The sequence below is a fragment of the Caretta caretta genome, chromosome 15 (assembly GCF_965140235.1).
Source record: "Caretta caretta isolate rCarCar2 chromosome 15, rCarCar1.hap1, whole genome shotgun sequence".
Lineage (NCBI taxonomy): Eukaryota > Metazoa > Chordata > Testudines > Cheloniidae > Caretta > Caretta caretta.
Window position 1 is genome coordinate 13,129,437 of NC_134220.1, and position 21,949 is coordinate 13,151,385.

The window sequence follows — 21,949 nt, forward strand, 5'->3', positions numbered from 1 at the left end:
TTTCTATTGATTTTCAGGGGAGTTGCAGCAGCCCTTAGTTGCTAAAAATTAAAAATAATGAAAAGTCATGTTTCGCATCATAGATTTAATGTCCCGGAAGTTTTCAGTTCCAAAACCACATTAGTTCTAGTGAGTGGCACGCAAAAGTGGGACAAGCCTTTTTGTTTTAACCAGTCTTATTTGGAGTAATACCACACTGATCCAAAACACACACTCCCAGATTTCAGCTCTGAGCACATTTAGAGCAAATTGGTTTCTTTGCATTCCTGATGGTGCACTTGAAGATTCTGTTTCCTTCAAACACCTCCTACTTCTTCAACCCACAAATCCTGATGTAACAGCCATCATCTTTCTAGACAAGGATTGCATGGGACTTCCTTAGACCCCATCGACACTGCTTTGGGGTAGGTTGCAGCTGAATGATGTGAAGCACTCCTTTCCCTTCCTAGCAGCTAAGGGTATGTCTACACTGCATAGTGTACCTGTGTCCAGCCATCCATTCCTGCAAAGCTGTGCTTGTCAAACTTGCTTATGAGCGTGCATACTGCAGTGGTATGAATGCCCCATGCCCTGTCCACACAGTCACTGCATTGACAAATTTCTGATGTTCTGATTTCTGGAAGCTGGGGTTGCTTATGGTGCATGGGAGGTGAGTAGGAGCTTGGGAATTAGAAAGGCCAGAACACACAGGCCCCAGGAATTGTGGGATAGCATTGATGGACTGTCTCAATCTGAATCTAGCCACATGAACCCTTAGCTGTGTCTTTGCCACAAAGTGGGAGGGCAGAGATGTGTGGTACAGTGAGACAAGGGCTTATACCAGTATCCCTGGATGAGCCATCAAACGCATGTGCTGAGAACATATAGGCACATGACTGAGGGCTTTGTGTGGATGGTAGGGGGAATTGGGCTTAAACATGTTTCAGAGTCTGTTAGACCTGCAATGTAGACATTTAATGGGCTTGTTCACCTTTGAACTGAGTGCACTCACTTCTCTATCACCCCACCCCTTTTTGGAAGAGAACACAATGGCATCTGAATCCATGGGTCCTTTGTAGCAATAAAGCACTGTTATTAGGCTAGCACACTTCAACGGCTATTTTAAACTTCTTTAAAAACAAAGGCTTATAACATGCACTCTAAAACCTTTGACAGGTTTCAGAGTAGCAGCAGTGTTAGTCTGTATTCACAAAAAGAAAAGTCGTACTTGTGGCACCTTAGAGACTAACAAATTTATTTGAGCATAAGCTTTCGTGAGCTTCAGCTCACTTCTTCGGATGCATTCAGTGGAAAATACAGTGGGGAGATTTATATACATGGAGAACATGAAACAATGGGTGTTTCCATACACACTGTAACAAGAGTGATCACTTAAGGTGAGCTATTACCAGCAGGAGAGCAGGGTGGGGTGGGGGGAAAACCTTTTGTAGCGATAATCAAGGTGGGCCATTTCCAGCAGTTGACAAGAATGTCTGAGGAACAGTGGGGGGTGGGGGAGGGAATAAACATGGGAAAATAGTTTTACTTTGTGTAATGACCCATCCACTCCCAGTCTCTATTCAAGCCTAAGTTAACTGTATCCAGTTTGCAAATTAATTCCAATTCAGCAGTCTCTCGTCAGAGTCTGTTTTTGAAGTTTTTTTGTTGAAGAATTGCCACTTTTAGGTCTATAATTGAGTGACCAAAGAGACTGAAGTGTTCTCCGACTGGTTTTTGAATGTTATAATTCTTGACGTCTGATTTGTGTCCATTTATTCTTTTACGTAGAGACTGTCCAGTTTGACTAATGTACATGGCAGAGGGGCATTGCTGGCACATGATGGCATATATCACATTGGTAGATGTGCAGGTGAACGAGCCTCTGATAGTGTGGCTGATGTGATTAAGCCCTATGATGGTGTCCCCTGAATAGTTATGTGGACACAGTTGGCAATGGGCTTTGTTGCAAGGATAGGTTCCTGGGTTAGTGTTTTTGTTGTGTGGTGTGTGGTTGCTGGTGAGTATTTGCTTCAGGTTGGGGGGCTGTCTGTAAGCAAGGACTGGCCTGTCTCCCAAGATCTGTGAGAGTGATGGGTCGTCCTTTAGGATAGGTTGTAGATCCTTGATGATGCGTTGGAGAGGTTTTAGTTGGGGGCTGACGGTGATGACTAGTGGCGTTCTGTTATTTTCTTTGTTGGGCCTGTCCTGTAGTAGGTGACTTCTGGGTACTCTTCTGGCTCTGTCAATCTGTTAGGGGGGCTTATTCCTTCACCCACTTCCTTCCCTGGTCCTTCTCGCATGAACAAAGAGCAACAATACCCGAAGTCCAAAGGTGCAAAGAATTCGATGTTTATTGGGGTGAACTTCCAGCAAGCATGATTCCAGTTTCCTTCCTTAGTATCCTCCTTCCGAGCTCTGACACCACAGAGCCTTACACCTGTGTCCCTGTTCCCATTCCTGCCCTTAGCAAAACATTATTCCAATTTCCTTACCCCCATTCCCATTTCCCCTCTTTAGCAAAAATGATTCCAATTTCCACACCCCCATTCCCTGTTCCCATCTCTCCACCCACACACCCATCCCCTCCCTTCCTGATTGACTGCAGACTATATAGTAAAACTTGAGTTCAGCTTAGCTATATCTTAACCAATCATTTTCCTGAAATTTAACTAACCAATCCAAACATATTGTAACATGATTATGTAACCAATTATATCCCACCACCTTAATAGTTTACACCCAGCAAAATTAATTATACAGCACACAGGAACAATCACAGAACCAGACAGAGATTATACAGACAAACAATAGCAAAGTGGGAACTATAATGACAAAACAATACGGAAGTGAGGATTTCACATCCCAGCTATTGATAAGTGAGTTCTTGCCAGACAGGATGCTATCAAACTAAGTTTCCTTTTACATTTTCTAGGCACTTCCCTTTCTCTGGAGGTGATGGGAATACAATTCTGTCCTGATAGTGCCTAACAGCCCAATAGCACCTTATTTCAATAAAAAGAAAAGGAGTACTTGTGGCACCTTAGAGACTAACCAATTTATTTGAGCATGAGCTTTCGTGAGCTACAGCTCACTTCATACATCATACATCTGATGAAGTGAGCTGTAGCTCACGAAAGCTCATGCTCAAATAAATTGGTTAGTCTCTAAGGTGCCACAAGTACTCCTTTTCTTTTTGCAAATACAGACTAACACGGCTGTTCCTCTGAAACCTGACCTTATTTCAATGTGACTAGTTTGGAATGTGAGGATGTGACTGTTCGCTTCCTAGCTTATGGCTGCCTCTGCTGCTTAGCCAAAGGCCTTAGCCTAAGAACAGGGCCTCAGACTGTCACAGTAAGAGAAGGCCCTTACACCAGCAGACAGTGATTTTGATTCTTTCTTTTGTACCTCTATAACTAGCCAAGTGATAGGAATACACCTAAATTCTTAGAGTATAGGCCTTTACAGACAGGCCTGAATATCTATATCCTAACACTACATAGCCAGACCCTGCTGTCAGGGTGCCAATGCCTGATGATGGGGCATCCAGGATTTCCAGGTTTATGGATCTTGGGTAGCAGATAGAATACCCCAGGTCGGGGTTCCAGGGGTGTGTCTGTGCGGATTTGTTCTTGTGCTTTTTCAGGGAGTTTCTTGAGCAAATGGTGTAGTTTCTTTTGGTAACCCTCAGTGGGATCAGAGGGTAATGGCTTGTAGAAAGAGCAACGCTTCCTCAGCGTATTTCCTGGAGTACGGGATTTGGGAACAGGCATGGAGGCTTTGCAAAGCTATCTGTCCAGTTACCCATCTGACCGAGTGTTTTGGATGTCCCCAGAACAATATGGCTAAGCTGGGTTGAACTGTACATAGCTTTGGTACGTCTCCAGTGTAGCGTGTACCTTTTTTCTTTCTGCAGAGGAATGTTTGCTGGTGGTCTAAGAGAGATGGAACAGGAAGAGATTCGTATTCATGGAGTCTCCTACAATGCTATGTGTAAAATCCTGAACTTCATATACACCTCTGAACTGGAACTCAGCCTGAACAATGTGCAAGAAACGCTAACTGCCGCCTGCCAACTTCAGGTGAGGGATTGGGAGATGGAGCAAGAAGACACAGGGAGGAATGGGACAAATAAGGAATGGGGACACTCTGGGGAATAAATGGGAGAGGTTGAAGAGGTGAACAAACACAATAGAGGAGGAGTAAAGGGGCAGGGGCTTTTCTGTCTACATATATGGATTTGACTAGAACTTTTTTCTGAATGCTCTAAACTGTGGAGTAAGGGCTTGTCTACACTTGCAGTGGTGCAGCTGCAGCACTTACTGAAAGGGCTACTCCACCTGCCCTCCTGTTGACATAGCACCGTCTACACTGGGGGTTAGGCATGTTGCTCAGGCATGTGGATTTTCCATACTCCTGAGTGACGTAGTTATACCAACATAAGTTTGTAGTGTAGACCAGGGCTTTGTAAGTAGCTAGAGATGTATATAAACTGGGTTTGGATGGATGGATATGTTGTTTATATAAGTAGTTTTATGTTTTTATTTATAATTTTTCATCATTTTATCCAGAGTGTGATTCTTTTATAGTGGTTGACTTCCCCAATGTGCTCAGTAACCCCTTTCCTGCTTAGTGACTCCTGAGGGGAGATTCTGTTAAGAGTTCCTACATTATGATCTACATTAAAGGACCTAACTTCCTTCTTCTGAAACTGTTTTGGTGCTGCAGCCTCTCAGGCTCTCATCTACAGTATAAAGGCTGATTCACAGACCCACTATGGGTGGAACTACGATCCCAGTTGATACAACTACAGTGGCTCTTGTTTTGCCATGAAGACAGTTTTTGCTTCTCTTATTTCCTACACTGTACATGCTGTGATATTAGATTACATACTCACTAGATATTTACTCTATTAACCTTTGTGGAGTCAACAGAAGTTTGTCATGTATAGCAAAGAACTTTCCTGCTATCTCCTGGTGTCCAGAAGCAATGTCATATTGTACTCAGTAAACTACATAAAATACATTAGCTTTCCTTGCAAAAGGTTTCCTCTACATTTGAATGATACAGCCCAATTTACTATCCTGTTGTGCCTTTTTGTGCGTCTGCCTTTCGCACACTGGTTAATCTGTCTGGAAACAGAAGAACTATATTCTGTTCATCTACAAACTCACATTGGATCATATTCACGTCATCTTTGGTGAAAGCTATGGTCAACAGTACTCCATTAATCTATCAGTTTTTATTTCCACGCAGTACTGATAACAGCCAGAGACCACTGTCAGCCTTCTTGGTGACAGGTGTTCCCTGCAATTTATTACAACTTCCTCAGCTTGGGTCTTCCGTACTCCTATAACTCTGGTCTCTCCAGTGTAAGAGAAGAATTTTTTTTACTGAAATAAACAATCTGCTTTGTCTCTTGTAGATTCCAGAAGTCATTAAGTTCTGTTGTGATTTTCTCATGTCCTGGGTGGATGAGGAGAACATCTTGGATGTATACAAATTAGCTGACCTCTTTGACTTGAATCAGTTGAGCGAGCAGCTGGACTCCTACATTCTCAAGAACTTTGTAGCTTTCTCAAAGACAGAGATATACCGCCAGCTACCCCTGGAGAAGGTCTACTCCCTACTGAGCAGCAACCTCTTGGAGGTCAACTGTGAGAATGAGGTTTATGAAGGGGTGCTTCTGTATCATTACACCCTAGAACAGGTAGAGACAGATCAGGTCTCACTGATGGAGCCTCCTAAGCTACTGGAAACAGTCCGCTTCCCCCTGATGGAGCTCCAGATCCTGCAAAGGCTCCATGACAAATTAAGCCCATGTCCATTAAGAGAGACTGTAGCCGATGCACTAATGTACCACAAGAATGAATGTCTTCAGCCCATGCTTCAAACCTCACAGACACAGGTGAGGTCAGAGTTCCACTGTGTAGTGGGCTTTGGAGGGATGCACTCCACTCCATCCACAGCCCTCAGTGACCAAGCCAAGTTCTTGAACCCCATATTGGGAGAGTGGAGGCACTTTACTGCTGCATTAGCCCCCAGAATGTCCAACCAAGGAATTGCTGTTTTCAACAACTTTGTATACTTGATTGGGGGAGATAACAACGTACGAGGTTTTCGAGCAGAGTCCAGGTGTTGGAGGTAAGAGGAGACTACTTCTGCCATCATTATTTTTTACCAGCCAATTACCATTCCCTGAGTCGGGCAGTCACTTTCACAGTGCACATGATAGCTGGCCAGAAAAGTTGGGAATTGTATTGAGATCTCATTGAAAGAAACTGCAAGGACTAAGGAAGACCAACCTGATTGTAAAGGAGGAAGCTTTCTGTATGTGCATGCTTCATTTGCTAATCAACCACAAGGGGGAAAGCAAATGTAGCAACATTACACAACAGCTCTGTTGAGTTGTGGTAAAATTATTCTTGAGTTCTGAGCATGGGACTGGGAGCCAGGAACTCCTGTGTCCTGATCTTGGCTCTGACACAAACTTCCTCTGTTACCTCGATTGATTTTCTTAATTTCTCTCATCTGTAAAATGGGGATAATATTTACCACCCTGTAGCGTTGTTGTGAGGCTTTATTAGGTTAATGTTTGTAGAGTGCTTCAAAGTCAGCCGTGCTACTGTATGTAAGCGTGAAGTTTTGTGTGTTTGCCTGAATAGGGCAGGAATGGAAGCTTGTTAACTGTTTCTGAAGAGAGAACTCTTCATCCCTTCTTAGACAGAGGGGAAATGTCAGAATGATTGTCTGCAGCAATGAATTAGGATGATCAAAAATTCAAAGTTGTAGTATATGTGAATCTGATATAAAAGGCAAGTGATTTAAGGAGCACAGCTGTGAAACACTTTAAACACAATTGTAACATCAGTTGATTATTTTGAATTGGTGTGTATAATGCCATTAAAGAGCATCCTGCTACTTCCCAAGATTGAAGCACAACTAAATAACGTAAAAAAAAGTCTTAAAATTTAAGTTAGAAAATCACAGTTGAGCCTGGTAACAGTTTTGGGTTGTTTTTTTTTAAGTTCCATTGAGATCAGGCGTTCTTTCTAGATTTTAATGCCCACTATGTGGCTAAACAGGTGTATTACAAGTCCTGTGTCTGACAACATCCTTTTGTCTGCAAACTAGTGATTTTTATAGGTTTTAGTCCAGTTCTTGTGTTTGTCACGTGCAAGATGAATTTAAGTTCCTGCCATTGCATGCAGGCTGCTCCTGTAATTAAGATTTCAGTATTTTATCTGGAATTGATATTTAGGGGGTGAAAGCTAAAGTTGAAAAGGTTGAAGTACCTGTGATGGGTTCATAGAATCATAGAATATCAGGGTTGGAAGGGACCTCAGGAGGTCATCTAGTCCAACCCCCTGCTCAAAAGCAGGACCCATACCCAATTAAATCATCCCAGCCAGGGCTTTGTCAAGCCTGACCTTAAAAACTTCTAAGGAAGGAGATTCCACCACCTCCCTAGGCAACGCATTCCAGTGTTTCACCACCCTCCTAGTGAAAAAGTTTTTCCTAATATCCAACCTAAACCTCCCCCACTGCAACTTGAGACCATTACTCCTTGTCCTGTCCTCTTCCACCACTGAGAATAGTCTAGAACCATCCTCTCTGGAACTACCTCTCAGGTAGTTGAAAGCAGCTATCAAATCCCCCCTCATTCTTCTCTTCTGCAGACTAAACAATCCCAGTTCCCTCAGCCTCTCCTCATAAGTCATGTGTTCCAGACCCCTAATCATTTTTGTTGCCCTTCGCTGGACTCTCTCCAATTTATCCACATCCTTCTTGTAGTGTGGGGCCCAAAACTGGACACAGTACTCCAGATGAGGCCTCACCAATGTTGAATAGAGGGGGACGATCACGTCCCTCGATCTGCTCGCTATGCCCCTACTTATACATCCCAAAATGCCATTGGCCTTCTTGGCAACAAGGGCACACTGCTGGCTCATATCCAGCTTCTCGTCCACTGTCACCCCTAGGTCCTTTTCCGCCGAACTTCTGCCTAGCCATTCGGTCCCTAGTCTGTAGCTGTGCATTGGGTTCTTCCGTCCTAAGTGCAGAGAAGGACTCTGCACTTATCCTTATTGAACCTCATCAGATTTCTTTTGGCCCAATCCTCCAATTTGTCTAGGTCCCTCTGTATCCTATCCCTGCCCTCCAGCGTATCTACCACTCCTCCCAGTTTAGTATCATCCACAAATTTGCTGAGAGTGCAATCCACACCATCCTCCAGATCATTTATGAAGATATTGAACAAAACCGGCCCCAGGACCGACCCCTGGGGCACTCCACTTGACACCGGCTGCCAACTAGACATGGAACCATTGATCACTACCCGTTGAGCCCGACAATCTAGCCAACTTTCTACCCACCTTATAGTGCATTCATCCAGCCCATACTTCCTTAACTTGCTGACAAGAATACTGTGGGAGACCGTGTCAAAAGCTTTGCTAAAGTCAAGATACAATACATCCACTGCTTTCCCTTCATCCACAGAACCAGTAATCTCATCATAGAAGGCGATTAGATTAGTCAGGCATGACCTTCCCTTGGTGAAGGGGTTGTCACCCTTTGGGGTGCAGTCTGGAACCACTGTGCCCCCTAACAATTCAGCTAGGTTGGCCTTTCTCACATTGCTCTGGTGATACGCAGCCAGCCTCTCCGGGGACTGTTATCACCCAACACAACAGCAGGTGGTGCCACACACCCAACTGAGTTACCTGAGTGCTTTACCTAAGCTACTCAAGAATTTAATATATATAAGCACCAGCCAATTTCCCAGCTCCCCAGCCTTGCACCCCTACTGGAGTATAAACCCAGAATTATACTGTCTTGCACTGCACAGGGATCTGTATAGTGCAAGCTCATTAATAGCGTTCACTCCACTCTTGCTGTGAGGAAGATATGCAACAAGCCTGTGTTATAACCAAGCTGAGATTTTTCCCAAACACTTCACTCAGAAACCCAGTGGTTATGATAAAACTTAAAACACGTTTATTAACTACAGAAAGAGAGATTTTAAGTGATAACAAACTGATTAAAGCTGGTTACCTAGGAAAATTAAACAAAAACACAAACTAAGCCTAATATACTAGATAGGATTTGAATCAGCAATATCTCACCCTCACTGATGATACAAGTAGTCCACCAAGTTGCCAAACACAGGCTAGAATCCCTTTAACCTGGGACCAGTACCTCTCACAGTTCAGTCTTTGTTCGTCAGGTGTGCTCTTGTGTGGAGAGTGAGGCCCAGAAGTGATGTCCCTCCCCATCTTTTTATAGCCTTTCCATATGGTAGGAATTCTTTGTTCCAAGCTAAGTTCGCAGCCCAGTTTGTGGAAAAATACAGGTACCAAAACGGAGTTCATTATCTCATGGTCTGGTCATATGCCCTTGCATGCCTTGCTGAGTCATAGCAGCCCTTATCTGTAGGCTGTCTGCAGCATTCTCAGGAAGGCTCACCAGGTGGGGGATAAGCTTCTCCCAAAGCCTATTGTTTTCCTTAATGGCCCATTACCTTGAATAGGCCCTTCACAATCAGCTGTCTAGACTGCCAAAGAGTCCTGTGGCACCTTATAGACTAACAGACATATTGGAGCATAAGCTTTTGTGGGTGAATACCCAGTTCTTCTTCTGACGAAATGGATATTCACCCACAAAAGTTTATGCTCCAAAACATCTGTTAGTCTATAAGGTGCCACAGGACTCTTTGCCGCTTTTACAGATCCAGATTAACACGGCCCCTCTGATACCGTCTAGACTGGAAGCATCTTGCCTAGTGGGTGTCAACCAGGTGTAACCACACTTGAAGTACAGATACATAGTCAATATTCATAACTCCAGATACAAAAATGATACATGCATACAAATAGGATAATCCTATTCAGCAAATCATAACTTTTCCAATGAGACCTCACATGACACATTCTGTACAAAGTGCATCATAATGTTGTCATAATTACATTATATTCATACCACTATGAAGAATATAGGTTGCAGAGTGTCACAGTACCCTCTTACCAGCAGATATCTGAACAAATCAAAGAAGCTCCAAATTTTCATGTCCTTCTTGGCCTCTCGAATTCCCAGGTACAAACTTTGTGCTATTTTTAGCCAATTTTTACATTGTGGAATGATTGCAAACTAACAAGGTTGATGGTATGTAGACTGGCAGTGGTGCAAAGGATACTGGAAACAGTAGACGTGTACAACATGATAATATTTGCTTATGCATTCTCCTTCAAAATACAATAAAAACTTAGCTGATAAATATATTTTGATATGAATGGCCAAATTTCACTCTAGTGAATTGCACCTCCTTACAGCGAAGCTGAATTTGGGCCAAAGAGAATGCATTGGTCTCAATCTATGTATGTGGTGCTGACCCATGTTCCAGCAATGATAGTGTCCACGTCTCAGTACCCTGTGGTAGATTTGTGTTGGTAACCCAGTTTGATCATATTCCCTTGCAAGGTATGACCCACGACACAACAAATGGTTCCAGATCCAGTCCCTGCAGCAAGAGCATGCTGACCTCTGTGTCTGTGTTGTGGACAAATATATATATGCTGTCGCAGGGCGAGATTATCATGAAGACCTAAGGGAAGTAGAGAGGTATGATCCAAAAACCAACACGTGGGAATACATGGCACCGCTGAGGAAGGAGGTAAGGAATGCACATGCCAGCAAACGCTAATAAGCTCCCTTAATATTTGCCGTCATCTTTCCTAAATGCTTTTTTGCTACTTTTCTCAAGCATACCTCTCAATCTGCAAAAATTCTTGTGGCTGTCAGTGACCTCTGTGTATGGGACAAAATATAGTAAGACGGATGCTTAAAATATCACTGGATCTGCTTCTTTGTGTATGTTCTCTCTAACTGAATCAAAATGTTAGGCCTTAAAAATTAAGTCATATTGAGAAATTAATTTTGCATTTGCACACCATCAAGGTAAACATCCTATGTGCATGACAGAGGTTAGTTTGGATGTAATATTAAGCCAGTATACCTCTTTGTGAGAACGGTTGAGAGGTATGTTCTCAAATGGCAGCTCCATAGAAGTTGGAAGTTTGTATTATACTTTCCAAAGAAAAGTAGTTCCTAAATAATGTAGGGTCTGATCCGGAGAGGTACTGAGCACCTACAAGTCCCATCAGTTTTAGTCAGAGTTGCAGGTGCTCAATATGTCTCAGGATCAAGCCCAAAACTGATATGGGCAGAGAGGGAAAAAATCCCTAAGTGTATGAGTACCAGGGACAATGTTCGTATGACCTCCCATTGAAATTAGATACTTGTCTTCCTCTTTTCTTACTAGTTTTCCCCCCGTAAATGTTAACTTTATTATTGTTTTTTAAAAAAATTAAAATTTAATTTCATGCTGGTGAAAGGTGCCTGCTTCATAGCCTTGGAGAATGAAGGCCTCTGTTTATTCCCAGAATGGATACAGCATGGGCAGCAGTAGTGCAAGCTTCCCCCGTCTCAGCCCTGATCTGAAGGGACCACCTCTAGGGTGATAGGGTAAGTCAGTCTCTATGGCCCATTCAGTCCTTGGCCACTGTTGTGAGACTGCACGCAAAAGTGCCAGTGGTGGAGGTTTATGTGATATGAACATCAAACAAGGGTGCTGGTGGTGGAGGTTTATGTGATGTGACCATCAGCTCTTGGTGAACTAAATTGAGAGCACTGCGCTCTTTTGAGATAAGTCACTGAACAGCCACTTACATAGTATTTATCCTTCTAAGTTTTCTACTTAACCAGCCAAGAAGTGTTGTTTTTAGGTCTCTAAGAGACTGTCACAAAACAAGGAGGACGTAATTAAAAACTGCATGCAAAAGTTCTTGATGACAATTTTGGCTAGGAAAGAGAAGTAAAATTCTAATTCACCTTTTCAAGAAAGTATGCTGAATCCTACTATAACAAGTTTTGTAGCAGGTTAACAATACAAAATAAAACCACTTCACAATGCTTCTTATCTGAAAACCTCAAGTCGCTTTACAAACACGAAAGTATTATTCCCATTTTACAGGTGGGGAATGGAGGCACGGACAGGTGAAATGACTTGCCTGAGGTCAGTAATAACAAATCAGTGCTGGGGATAGAACCCAGGTCTTACGACTTGCTCAAGTTCTATCCACTAGGCTATTCTGCCTTTCTGATAACCTTGCTAAAACTTCTGTAAGACTTAATTTCTACACAGGGCTTCAAAAAAGGCAAGGGAGGAAAGCACTGGTATTGAAGAGGTGCTAATTCAGGAGCACTAAGAAACATGAAGGCACTGCAGTTGTGGAGGAGTCAGAGAAATTCTACTTAATTTCAGTTCAAGGACTGATCCTCACACCTACGGAATAACAGCATACACAGAATTCTTCCAAATGTTGCCATCTAAGTAATCAGAGGAAGATACCATCTCTGATGTCATGTATTGCCAGGAGATATATATTCCATACTTACTTACTGTGCTTGATACTGGAGGAAACACAAAAAATGAAAACTGTCATTCCCCTCTGTGCCTTTTCTTTTGTGATGATGTAGGTGTATGCACATGCTGGAGCAGCACTGGATGGAAAGATGTATATTTCATGTGGGAGGAGAGGAGATGATTATTTGAAGGAACTACACTGTTATGATCCAGGGGCTGACCGCTGGGACAGCTTAGCTGATGGTCCAGTCAGACGTGCCTGGCATGGGATGGCTGCACTTCTGGGAAAGCTGTACGTGATGGGAGGTAGCAACAATGACTCTGGCTATAGGAGAGATGTTCACCAGGTGAGAAGATGTCATGGCTATTTCTTTCCTGCCCGGACATATGACACTCACATTGTGTCGTCATACCTTCCTCCCACTGAGATAAAAACACAACTACCAGCCACACACTAACTATTGGACTGCCTCTCCTCCATCTAACTGACAAACATTGCAGTGCTTTACTTACTCCTCCCACCCCTGCATGCATTCTCTCTGACTTCACCAACATTAAAACTCTTAATCCTTTTGGCTTCTTGTAATTTAGAAAAAATCAGTGGTGGGTGGTGAACATCCAACTGGGCGGTGCCTTGGTGATAGCAACTAAGTGCTCTGGGTATTTTCCAGCAAGGCAAATCTAAATTCTGTAGCACTCTGGTGTGGCAGACTAGAAACTCTGCAGCAGCTTCATTAAAACTAAAAAAGTTGTTGTATTTTTAAATGAATAATATGAAATTAAGTCAATTATTATCCAATAGTTTTGATTTTAATTCAATTTATTTTACACTATCCCCACACTTTCATTTTTTTGATATGTCAAGTGCTTTGGTATTTGCAATGCATAACTAGACAGTGTCTTGAGGAAGGTGTTGGCACTCGATTGGGAGCAATTGAGTTTTAGCATTTGTAGTGGCATAGAATTTGTGAGAAACACATTTGTTAGATATTTCTACTAAAATGAATCAGCAGTGAAAAAGTTAGCAATGTTGGGATTTATCTTTGAGATTTACAAATAATACCCATTATGTAATAGGAATATTGTACACTATGGCAGACACCCATTACATGTAGACATTTTAAATGTTTTTTACAGGAATAAGTTACCTTGCATCTTTATATTCTTTCAGGTTGCCTGCTATAGCACAAGTACTGATCAGTGGACAAATGTATGCCCTCTACCTGCAGGGCATGGAGAGCCAGGTATTGCTGTCTTAGCCAATAGAATCTATGTCTTGGGGGGCAGATCCCACAATCGAGGGATCCGGATGGACTATGTCCATATTTATGAAGCTGAGAGAGACTGCTGGGAGGAAGGTCCCCAGCTGGAGGATGATATTTCTGGGCTGGCTGCCTGTGTCCTCACTCTGCCTAGGGCTATTCTAATGGACACAGAGAGGTGGACTCCAGAATGGAACCCAGAGCGACTACAGCATCACCCAGACTTTGCCTCTGAGGTTATGAGTGTGTCAGACTGGGAGGAATTTGACAATTCAAGTGAAGATTAAGGACCCGAGGATTTTTTTTTTTTCAGGGAGGGAAGAAAATTAAGGCTTGGGAAATTATTTAGAAACTTTTTAATGTCTTTGGTATAACATACGTTGAATCAATATTTAAACATTTGGAAACTTAAACGTTCTGTACAAAAGGTCTTCTGCATTCTCTCTATTTGTCACAAAGCAGCAGTGTGAAAGCAACCAAAGAACTTTCTTTTTTTTTTTTCTCAATAAAAAGGCAGAGGTTTTTGTCCTTTGAAGGGGCCTCTTTTCAACCCACAGCATGGACAGAAGAAGCACAAAAGACCTAGCTTGGCTAGCTCCTTTGCTTCAAACTTCCAGCATGAAATCACTTCCTTGTTCCTCTGTAATGACCCTGTCAGCATCAAATCTAATGGCCAGGAAGATACAACCAAGTGTCTGCCTGTGGCAGTTGTAGTCCGCTGTATAGGTCACACAGTGAGAGTGAGTGCTGTAGCAGTGACCGCAGCAAGAACGTTGGTTCAAACCCTCCTCCCATCTGGGCATGCAGCCATCCTCATAAAAGGCTTAGAAACTGTGATCTGACTCCCACTTCTGAATTACTATACTGCAGGCTTTGTCAACAAGGTGGAAGACTTCTAGAAAAATGATCTTTGTACTGGTTATGGTAATCTCTTTAATCAGATGAACTTTTACAGATACCATTTGTTCACAAATGAAATAATAAATCCTTGTGGGAACTTTTTATTATTTTTTTTTGGTTATTGTTTTTTTTCCACCACCAGAATGTGGTAATCTAAAACTTGGGGGGCCAAATTCATTGCTTCATTATGGTCAGTGAAGTTACACCAGTAACTAATTTGGCCCAGTTATGTTGTTGTTTTATCTTCACTTATATGCTTAGAAAGTGAAAAAGAGATGAGACTGTTTTGCAATGGCATAAGGGGAAGAAGGAAAAAAACCTCAATCAAGGGTAACTTCGGTTGTGTCTACACTGCCACTTTCGGTGCTAAAGCTTTAGTCGTTCAGGGGTGTGAAAAAACAGCCCCCCCCCCCGAGCAACAAAAGTTTTAACACTGAAAAGCGCCACTATAGACAGCGCTTGACGCAGCTCCCAGCGATAAAGCTACCACCCCTCATTCAGGGCGGTTATTTTTTATCCGGGAGAGCTCTCCACTGGCGATAAAGCATGATTACACTGCCCACGTCACAGCGCTGCCGTGGCTGCACTGTAACGTGGGCAGTATAGAAATACCCTAAAGGGATTAAAAATGACCTTGGTCCAAGGATCCGGACTTGCTAGATTAGTGCCAGGAAAGCAATGGTAGACCACCAGAGCAAGAAACACATATTGTATAACAGAGCATTCCTTTTATTAATTGGCAGTTTGTAAAATCATTTACTTCTGATTTTAACAGCTTTCTTGATGCTAAATTAATAATTTTAGCAGCTGCCACAGTGCTTTATGACATCCAAAAACTTCGTAATCCCTGCTTTCAAATAGGCACAGGGTAACCAATTCTATCAGTTCATTAGGAAACAGGTGTTAAAATAATACCCTAGTTAAAGTGGAAGGAGGGGAAGGGACAGAATCAAAGAGACAATTGGAATGATGTGATGTTAGTCAAGTATGCCATCACATAGAGGCTTTGGAGATTGAACCTAGAACTGGCACTATAAAGAACTGGAGGAAGCCAGTGGACATTAACTTAAAGTAGGGAATCTTTGTAAAGGAAACGGATGACTTGTAAAATAGTTCTAGAAGATTCCACGTTGGTAAACAGGATTTCTAGAAAAGATTAAGGAGGCCCCCATGCAACTTTCTGGGTCAGAGCAGAATTTTCAGCTCTACTCATTTTAAACTGAGAGTCCTTGATCTCCTGGACCTAAGCCTGGTCAGTGGCCCTGTCTGCAACCTGAAATGGGTGCTCTATACAGCTAAATACATGAAGCAAGAGGGCTATGCAGGAAGACCCAGGAAAACCATACAGAGGAGCCCCTTCAGAAAAGGCCCTTTCAGGAGATAATGAACCTAACACCTACACATACTCTTTAAAATATAGGCAAACTTCAATATTGAAGATTAATGGCTCTATTCTGTGTCTAGAAAGCTGCTTTGAATAAATGAGGGGACTAAGTTAAATGTGGATCTTTTGTTTGTTATTTTGCCTGCTGTGCACCAATAAGTGCTGTATTTTAATTGGTTTGCTACAGTATCTTCTTATAGAATTCTACTCTTAAAGTTCAGACCTAATGTAAAGTAAGGTGATAAGTTTTGAAAAACTCTCTGTTCAATGGAGAAGCATTATTACCAGTGGCATCCTAATTATATATGTATTTTTAAGTGATATTATTGTCTTCTTTTGTGATAGAAAGGGGTTAATGATTCTTTGTGAGGCTTGTGGAGGCATGTTTTATTTACCTGTATATACCAGTAGAGGGCAATGCATACAATTTGCAAATAAGCAGGTCTTCAGACTAATTCTTAAAAAGAAAAGGAGTACTTGTGGCACTTTAGAGACTAACCAATTTATTTGAGCATGAGCTTTCGTGAGCTACAGCATACGATGAAGTGAGCTGTAGCTCACGAAAGCTCATGCTCAAATAAATTGGTTAGTCTCTAAGGTGCCACAAGTACTCCTTTTCTTTTTGCGAATACAGACTAACACGGCTGTTACTCTGAAACCAGACTAATTCTTGGATTTCACAGAAGAGGTCAAGGTGAGACAATAATATACTAGGTTCCAAATGAATGTTCCTCAGCTGAGCTAAAGAAGCAGCTGGTAAAAAGTTCTGATTTTAGATGTTGCCAGGTAACTTAAGCTTTCATGTGCATAAGTAAACATATTAGATATTGTGATGGTATTTTTTCTTTAATGTTGAGGATTGACAACATGCTTGTCAGTGTCCATGATGATTCCTTTTTTAGCTGTGCATACTGTGTCTGATCCAAAGTAATACTGTGTGACCCATCTTATCTGTGTGTGTTTTGTGTTAGTAGGTAACAGAAGTTTAGTGTACTTTCACCCAAGCTAGTCATTCAGCAGTGGTTTACTTTAGTTATAAGTGCATCTTTCCAAATGAATGAGTTCATAATGAAATCTCAGTTTCAAAGTCAGAGGGCTATCTAATAGAGAACATGGAAAGTCCTTTGTAGCTTTGGTTTACTGGAAATAATGCATCTTTCACAAAAAAACTGCAGGAGAGGACAGATTGATATTCTCGTCATTATTGCTGTTTCTTATCAAGAACAGTGTCCCAGGAACTGCATAGGAACCCTGCCTTTAAAAGCCCTTGCCTCTTCCTATGGGAAGGCATGCACTAGTAAGGATTCTGTTGTTTAGTTTGACCCTATTGTCAGTGATTAAATTTGATTCCTCTGATTTCCTGAATATGCCAGCCTTGTATCTTGGAGCAATAAGGAGGTGCATTCAATAATTACACACAGTGGTGTAGCACAAGAAATATCCAGAAATGGGGAAATTTATAAAAATGGTTCTGACTAATAAAAGTATAATGCAATACTTCTATCAGCATCAAGTGATTAAAAACACAAAAGCTCGTCTCATTGATACATTACAAGGCTTAGTAGAATAATAACTGGGTTACTTCATTGGTTGTCTATTTGTATCTGGCGCAGTAATGAAGTTCCGTAGATAGAACTTCCATTTGGAATCCCAGTGTCATTTTCTGCGTATTTTTAAGGATGTCTCAAAATATCAGGAAATCCATCATTGCCACAGTAATCGTAATAGCAGCTAGAGCAGAGTGTCATGTCACAAGCTACATGAGCTAAGAACAGAGCTTTGCTTATGCCTATCTCTGCAGCATGTTGAAAATACAGAATTGGAAGTGGTTGTTCAAGTACTTATGATCCATCACAGAAGACTCTTCTCTGTACCTTTCAAATCCTAGGAAATGTATGGGCCCAATCCCACAATGTGGAAAAGCATGGGCTCCTCCAATTGGCTGCAAAGGATCTTGCACAGGGAGAAGCGAAGGGTAATTCTAGAGTAGGCAGATGTGCGAGGGAGGATTCCTACAAGAGGAATTTGAAGGAAGCAGAAGAGGGTACTTGGTGGAGGGGGGGAAAGGGAAGGCTGGTTCAGTTGTGGGAAGTAGCATGACAGAAGGCACCAATCGCAGAATGGACTAAAGATGCACAGGCAGCAGTAAGGTGAGTGTAGGAAGGAAGGAAGGAAGAGCACAGATGTGGGCAGAGTCAAGATTATATTTGGGCTTGAAGGTGATGGCAAGCTCATTTGGTGCAATAAGAGGGAGCTAATGGTAGGATCCAGGAAAGCGAAGAGGTGACTTGGTGAGAGTAGAGTTTTTCTTTGAAAGATTGAGGAAAGGATGGTGAATAGTTTGGATCTTTGTTACAGAAGCTGAACTGCCTTTATAACTTCTTTGCTGCTGATTTAATCATCCTGTTGTTCGCGTTCCTATAAAACAGAGACTGGATGGTTTTTAAAAGATGATTTTGAAATCAAGGAGATGCTGAGCCTGGAGCCTATGGATGCATTTACTGTAAGTATTGTCATGCCGATCAGGCTGCTAAAGCCCAACAATAATATTTCCTGTTATGTTAAAGTAGGTAACATAAATGTTATATGGTACTTTCATTGAAGTCCTAGTTATTTAACACAACCTATGGCCCTACAGTTTGCATTTTGGCTGGATTTGCAGTTAGTGGATTTGTTTACAGAACTATTTTAGAAGTTCATACTTGGAAGAGAAGTGGTTGTTGCTGCTTCTGTGTTTGTTTCAGAAGAACTGTTTCCCCCCTGTTACCCCCCCCCAAAATCCAACTTTTAAAATTGAAATATCCCTTTTCAGTCTCTGAAAACCAAAACTTTAAAAGTTTTAAAAAAACAAAAACTAAAACCAACCACTCTCCTTTAAACCAAAGTGTTTTGAGTGTTTGCTGCCAAAATGGTGAATTTCATCTCACTCCCTGCTGACAGGCCTAGACAACAAGCAGTGGTGGGGCTATAATAGTGCATAGATTTAACTCCCAGCTCTATTAGCTGATCTTGGACAAGTCATCCCCTCTCTATCTCTGTTTAAATCCAGATTGGATCTTTTATAAAAAGATATGCTCTAGTTTAGCCACAGCTATTGGACTTGAAGCAGGAGTTATTTTAAAGGGAAGTCCAATGGCCTGTGTTTATGCAGGAGGTCAGACCAGATGAACATAATTGCTTTAAGAAAAGGAGTACTTGTGGCACCTTAGAGACTAACCAATTTATTTGAGCATAAGCTTTCGTGAGCTACAGCTCACCTCGATGAAGTGAGCTGTAGCTCACGAAAGCTTATGCTCAAATAAATTGGTTAGTCTCTGAGGTGCCACAAGTACTCCTTTTTGTGAATACAGACTAACACGGCTGTTACTCTGAAACCTGTAATTGCTTTAAAATCTGTTAGATTTTTAAATCCTCCTTTGTATGGGAAGTTGTGTTCTCTGGAACTCCTCCAAAGAAGCAAGTTAGAAGTTAGTTCAGTTATTTGCAGTATTAAAATTGTAGCATAGTTCCTGTCCCAGCCATTCAGCATTTGTACGAAGTAAAGATGTTACTACCTAGACCAAAAACTGTTATAATAAAATTTACTGTTTACTGTTGACAGCTTTGTTTCAGTTCCTTTTTTAACCTGGTGGTATCCAAAGAAAACGGGAGCAGTCTCTGTATAATTGGCTTGCTAAATTTACTTTCTAGTAAATCAAACTGTAACAAAGGGAAGAACACCCAGTAAAATTTTAATAGGAACTCTTCACTGCTGTCTTTTCTGTTCCAGGCTATACCGCTAAATTGTTGTGGCCTTGGACAAGTCACTTAAATTCTCTATGTTGTTTTCTCCATTTGTTTAAATGGGGCTACTAATACTTGCCTACCTTACAGTGATGAAGCTTAATTTATTAACGTTTGTAAAAACAGCTTTCATTGATTCTTTTTCATCCCAAAGTCTCAAAAGTATTGATATAATAGTAGTATTTATAGCTACACAAATTATTAAATTTAGCATGTGATAGTGTTTAATCATAGAATATCAGGGTTGGAAGGGACCTCAGGAGGTCATCTAGTCCAACCCGCTGCTCAAAGCGGGACCAATCCCCAATTTTTGCCCCAGATCCCTAAATGGCCCCCTCAAGGATTGAGCTCACAACCCTGGGTTTAGCAGGCCAATGCTCAAACCACTGAACTATCCCTTCCCCCTGATCTCCATTTCAGCTGTATCACACTGAGAGGACTAAACCCATCTTCAAATGGTGTAAGGCAATTTTATGAGCTTCTCAGTCCAACCTAAACTATCCGTACATGAATAAAACAAAGATTCTGAATGTGAACTCTTAAACCATTAGGAGTTGAAGCATGACACATAGGTAACTTTTTTTAGAAATGTAGGAAATGTTTTTGCATGTATAGGCAGCTTCAAAATGGCATTTTTCACTTCCAGGCCTAATCATTTCTGTTAGTACTGCTGTACGCCGTTAAACAGCTGTTGTTTTCTATCCTAGATATGGTTGTATTTCTGTGGTTGGTGAAGTGTTACCAATACACAAAGTTAGTGGTGTACTTTGGGAAGATTTCATATTAAAGGTGTTGTGTGATTCTATATTTGAAATAAGGTTTTGGATTTCACATATGATCCCCATGTTACACAAAACTGGCAATTCTATATGTATGAATAGTAAGCTTTGAATTCCTCCTGGACGATTACAAGTTGACAGTTGTACCTTAGGTACCTAGAAACATTCTGTCTAATTTGCAATAAAATCTCCAATTTTACCTGTGACCTTGATATCACAATCTGGCCATTCCTTGTAAGTGCGTTTCTTGGACAATATTTTTTTAAAATAAGGCCTGATTTAAATCTTCCATATTAAACCATGTGAACAATGTTAAGGGTCTAAAACTTAAATCCCATTTCCCATCACAGACTTTTAAATTTTGCACCATTTGTCAATGTAGGATATAAACACTTGGTGAAATTGCCAGATGTTGCAACCCAGTTCTTAGGAGCAGGGTTCAGAGAGAAAGAAGATCCTAACGTTGGAGTGAGTCCTGCAGAAAGGGTCCAATGTAGGAACGACAAAATTATTGTCCCAAGTCTGTCTTTGTTCATTTTAAATGTTTCAGGTTTAAAAGAATTACATTGTGTTTTTGGTCTCTTTTGGGTTTTTTTAACTCCCTCTCGTGTGTGTGTGTGTGTGTGTGTGTTGATTAGTGTTTCCAACTCTCCTAAATTTGAGTAGGGTAATTTTGGCTCCTGCTGCAGGAGCTCTATCTATCTGATGGTATAGAGTTTCCAGCGTCTCCCCAAAATTCTAATTGTGGTCCCCATGTCTGCCTGTTCGTCCAGTCCCACCTTTGTTTCAGCTCCAGGTGTTCTTCACTCCCCTCTCCTCTTCCCAGCTCTGAGGATGTTGATTATAGGGAGGAACACAAGGGCCAACCCATTTTTCACAGGAGAGGAGTAAGCAAGGTCCTCAGTTGCCAGACTTTCTTTTCTCCTTGCTTCTAGATGTTTGAGAACTGCTGCTCGAACTATGGGTCGTGACCCCGTTTTAATGGGGTCACCAAGGCTGGCATTATACTTGCTGGGGCTGAAGCTTGACCCCACCACTTCGGGCCGGGGTCGAAGCCCAAGAGCTTCAGCCCTGGGTGGCGGGACTACAGGCCCCCTGCCTGGGGCTGAAGCCCCTGGGTTTTGGCCCTCCTACACTGGGGCAGTGTGGCTCAGACTTTGGCCTTGGGTTCCCTGCCTGGGGCAGCGGGCTCAGGCAGGCTCAGGTCTTAGTCATCCTCCTGAGGTTGTGTAGTAATTTTTGTTGTTGGAAGTGGGTCTTAGTGCAGTGAAGTTTGAGAACCTCTGTGCTAGAGTAATGCAAATAATAATGGTGTCAGCTGATCCATCCCCTACCCAAAAAATCCTCTTGACTTCTGAAGGGGAGGGGGAAGAGCTCTGTCTGCCTTCTGCAACAGCTGCTCTTCCCTAGGAGGTGGGTCAGGGGGGAAGGCAGCTAATTA

At 41.9% G+C, this 21,949-nt stretch overlaps 1 protein-coding gene across 5 annotated transcripts in view; it reads left to right on the forward strand.

Annotated features, from left to right (window-relative positions):
• Positions 1-18,445, forward strand: part of KLHL22 (kelch like family member 22) — a 30,681-nt gene extending 12,236 nt beyond the window's left edge. For 3 of the 5 annotated variants that reach the window (XM_048821867.2, XM_048821866.2, XM_048821868.2), the window contains exons 3-8: positions 3,896-4,061; positions 5,405-6,123; positions 10,456-10,648; positions 12,514-12,747; positions 13,572-13,644; positions 14,176-14,669. In XM_048821867.2, coding sequence (XP_048677824.1) covers positions 3,896-4,061; positions 5,405-6,123; positions 10,456-10,648; positions 12,514-12,747; positions 13,572-13,644; positions 14,176-14,504 — 1,714 coding nt within the window. In that variant the 3' untranslated portion in view covers positions 14,505-14,669. Of the gene's footprint in view, positions 1-3,895; positions 4,062-5,404; positions 6,124-10,455; positions 10,649-12,513; positions 12,748-13,571; positions 14,670-18,304 lie in introns of those variants that run through there. The other 2 variants (XM_048821873.2, XM_048821871.2) reach the window with 2 other exon arrangements.
• Positions 18,446-21,949: the final 3,504 nt, after the last annotated feature.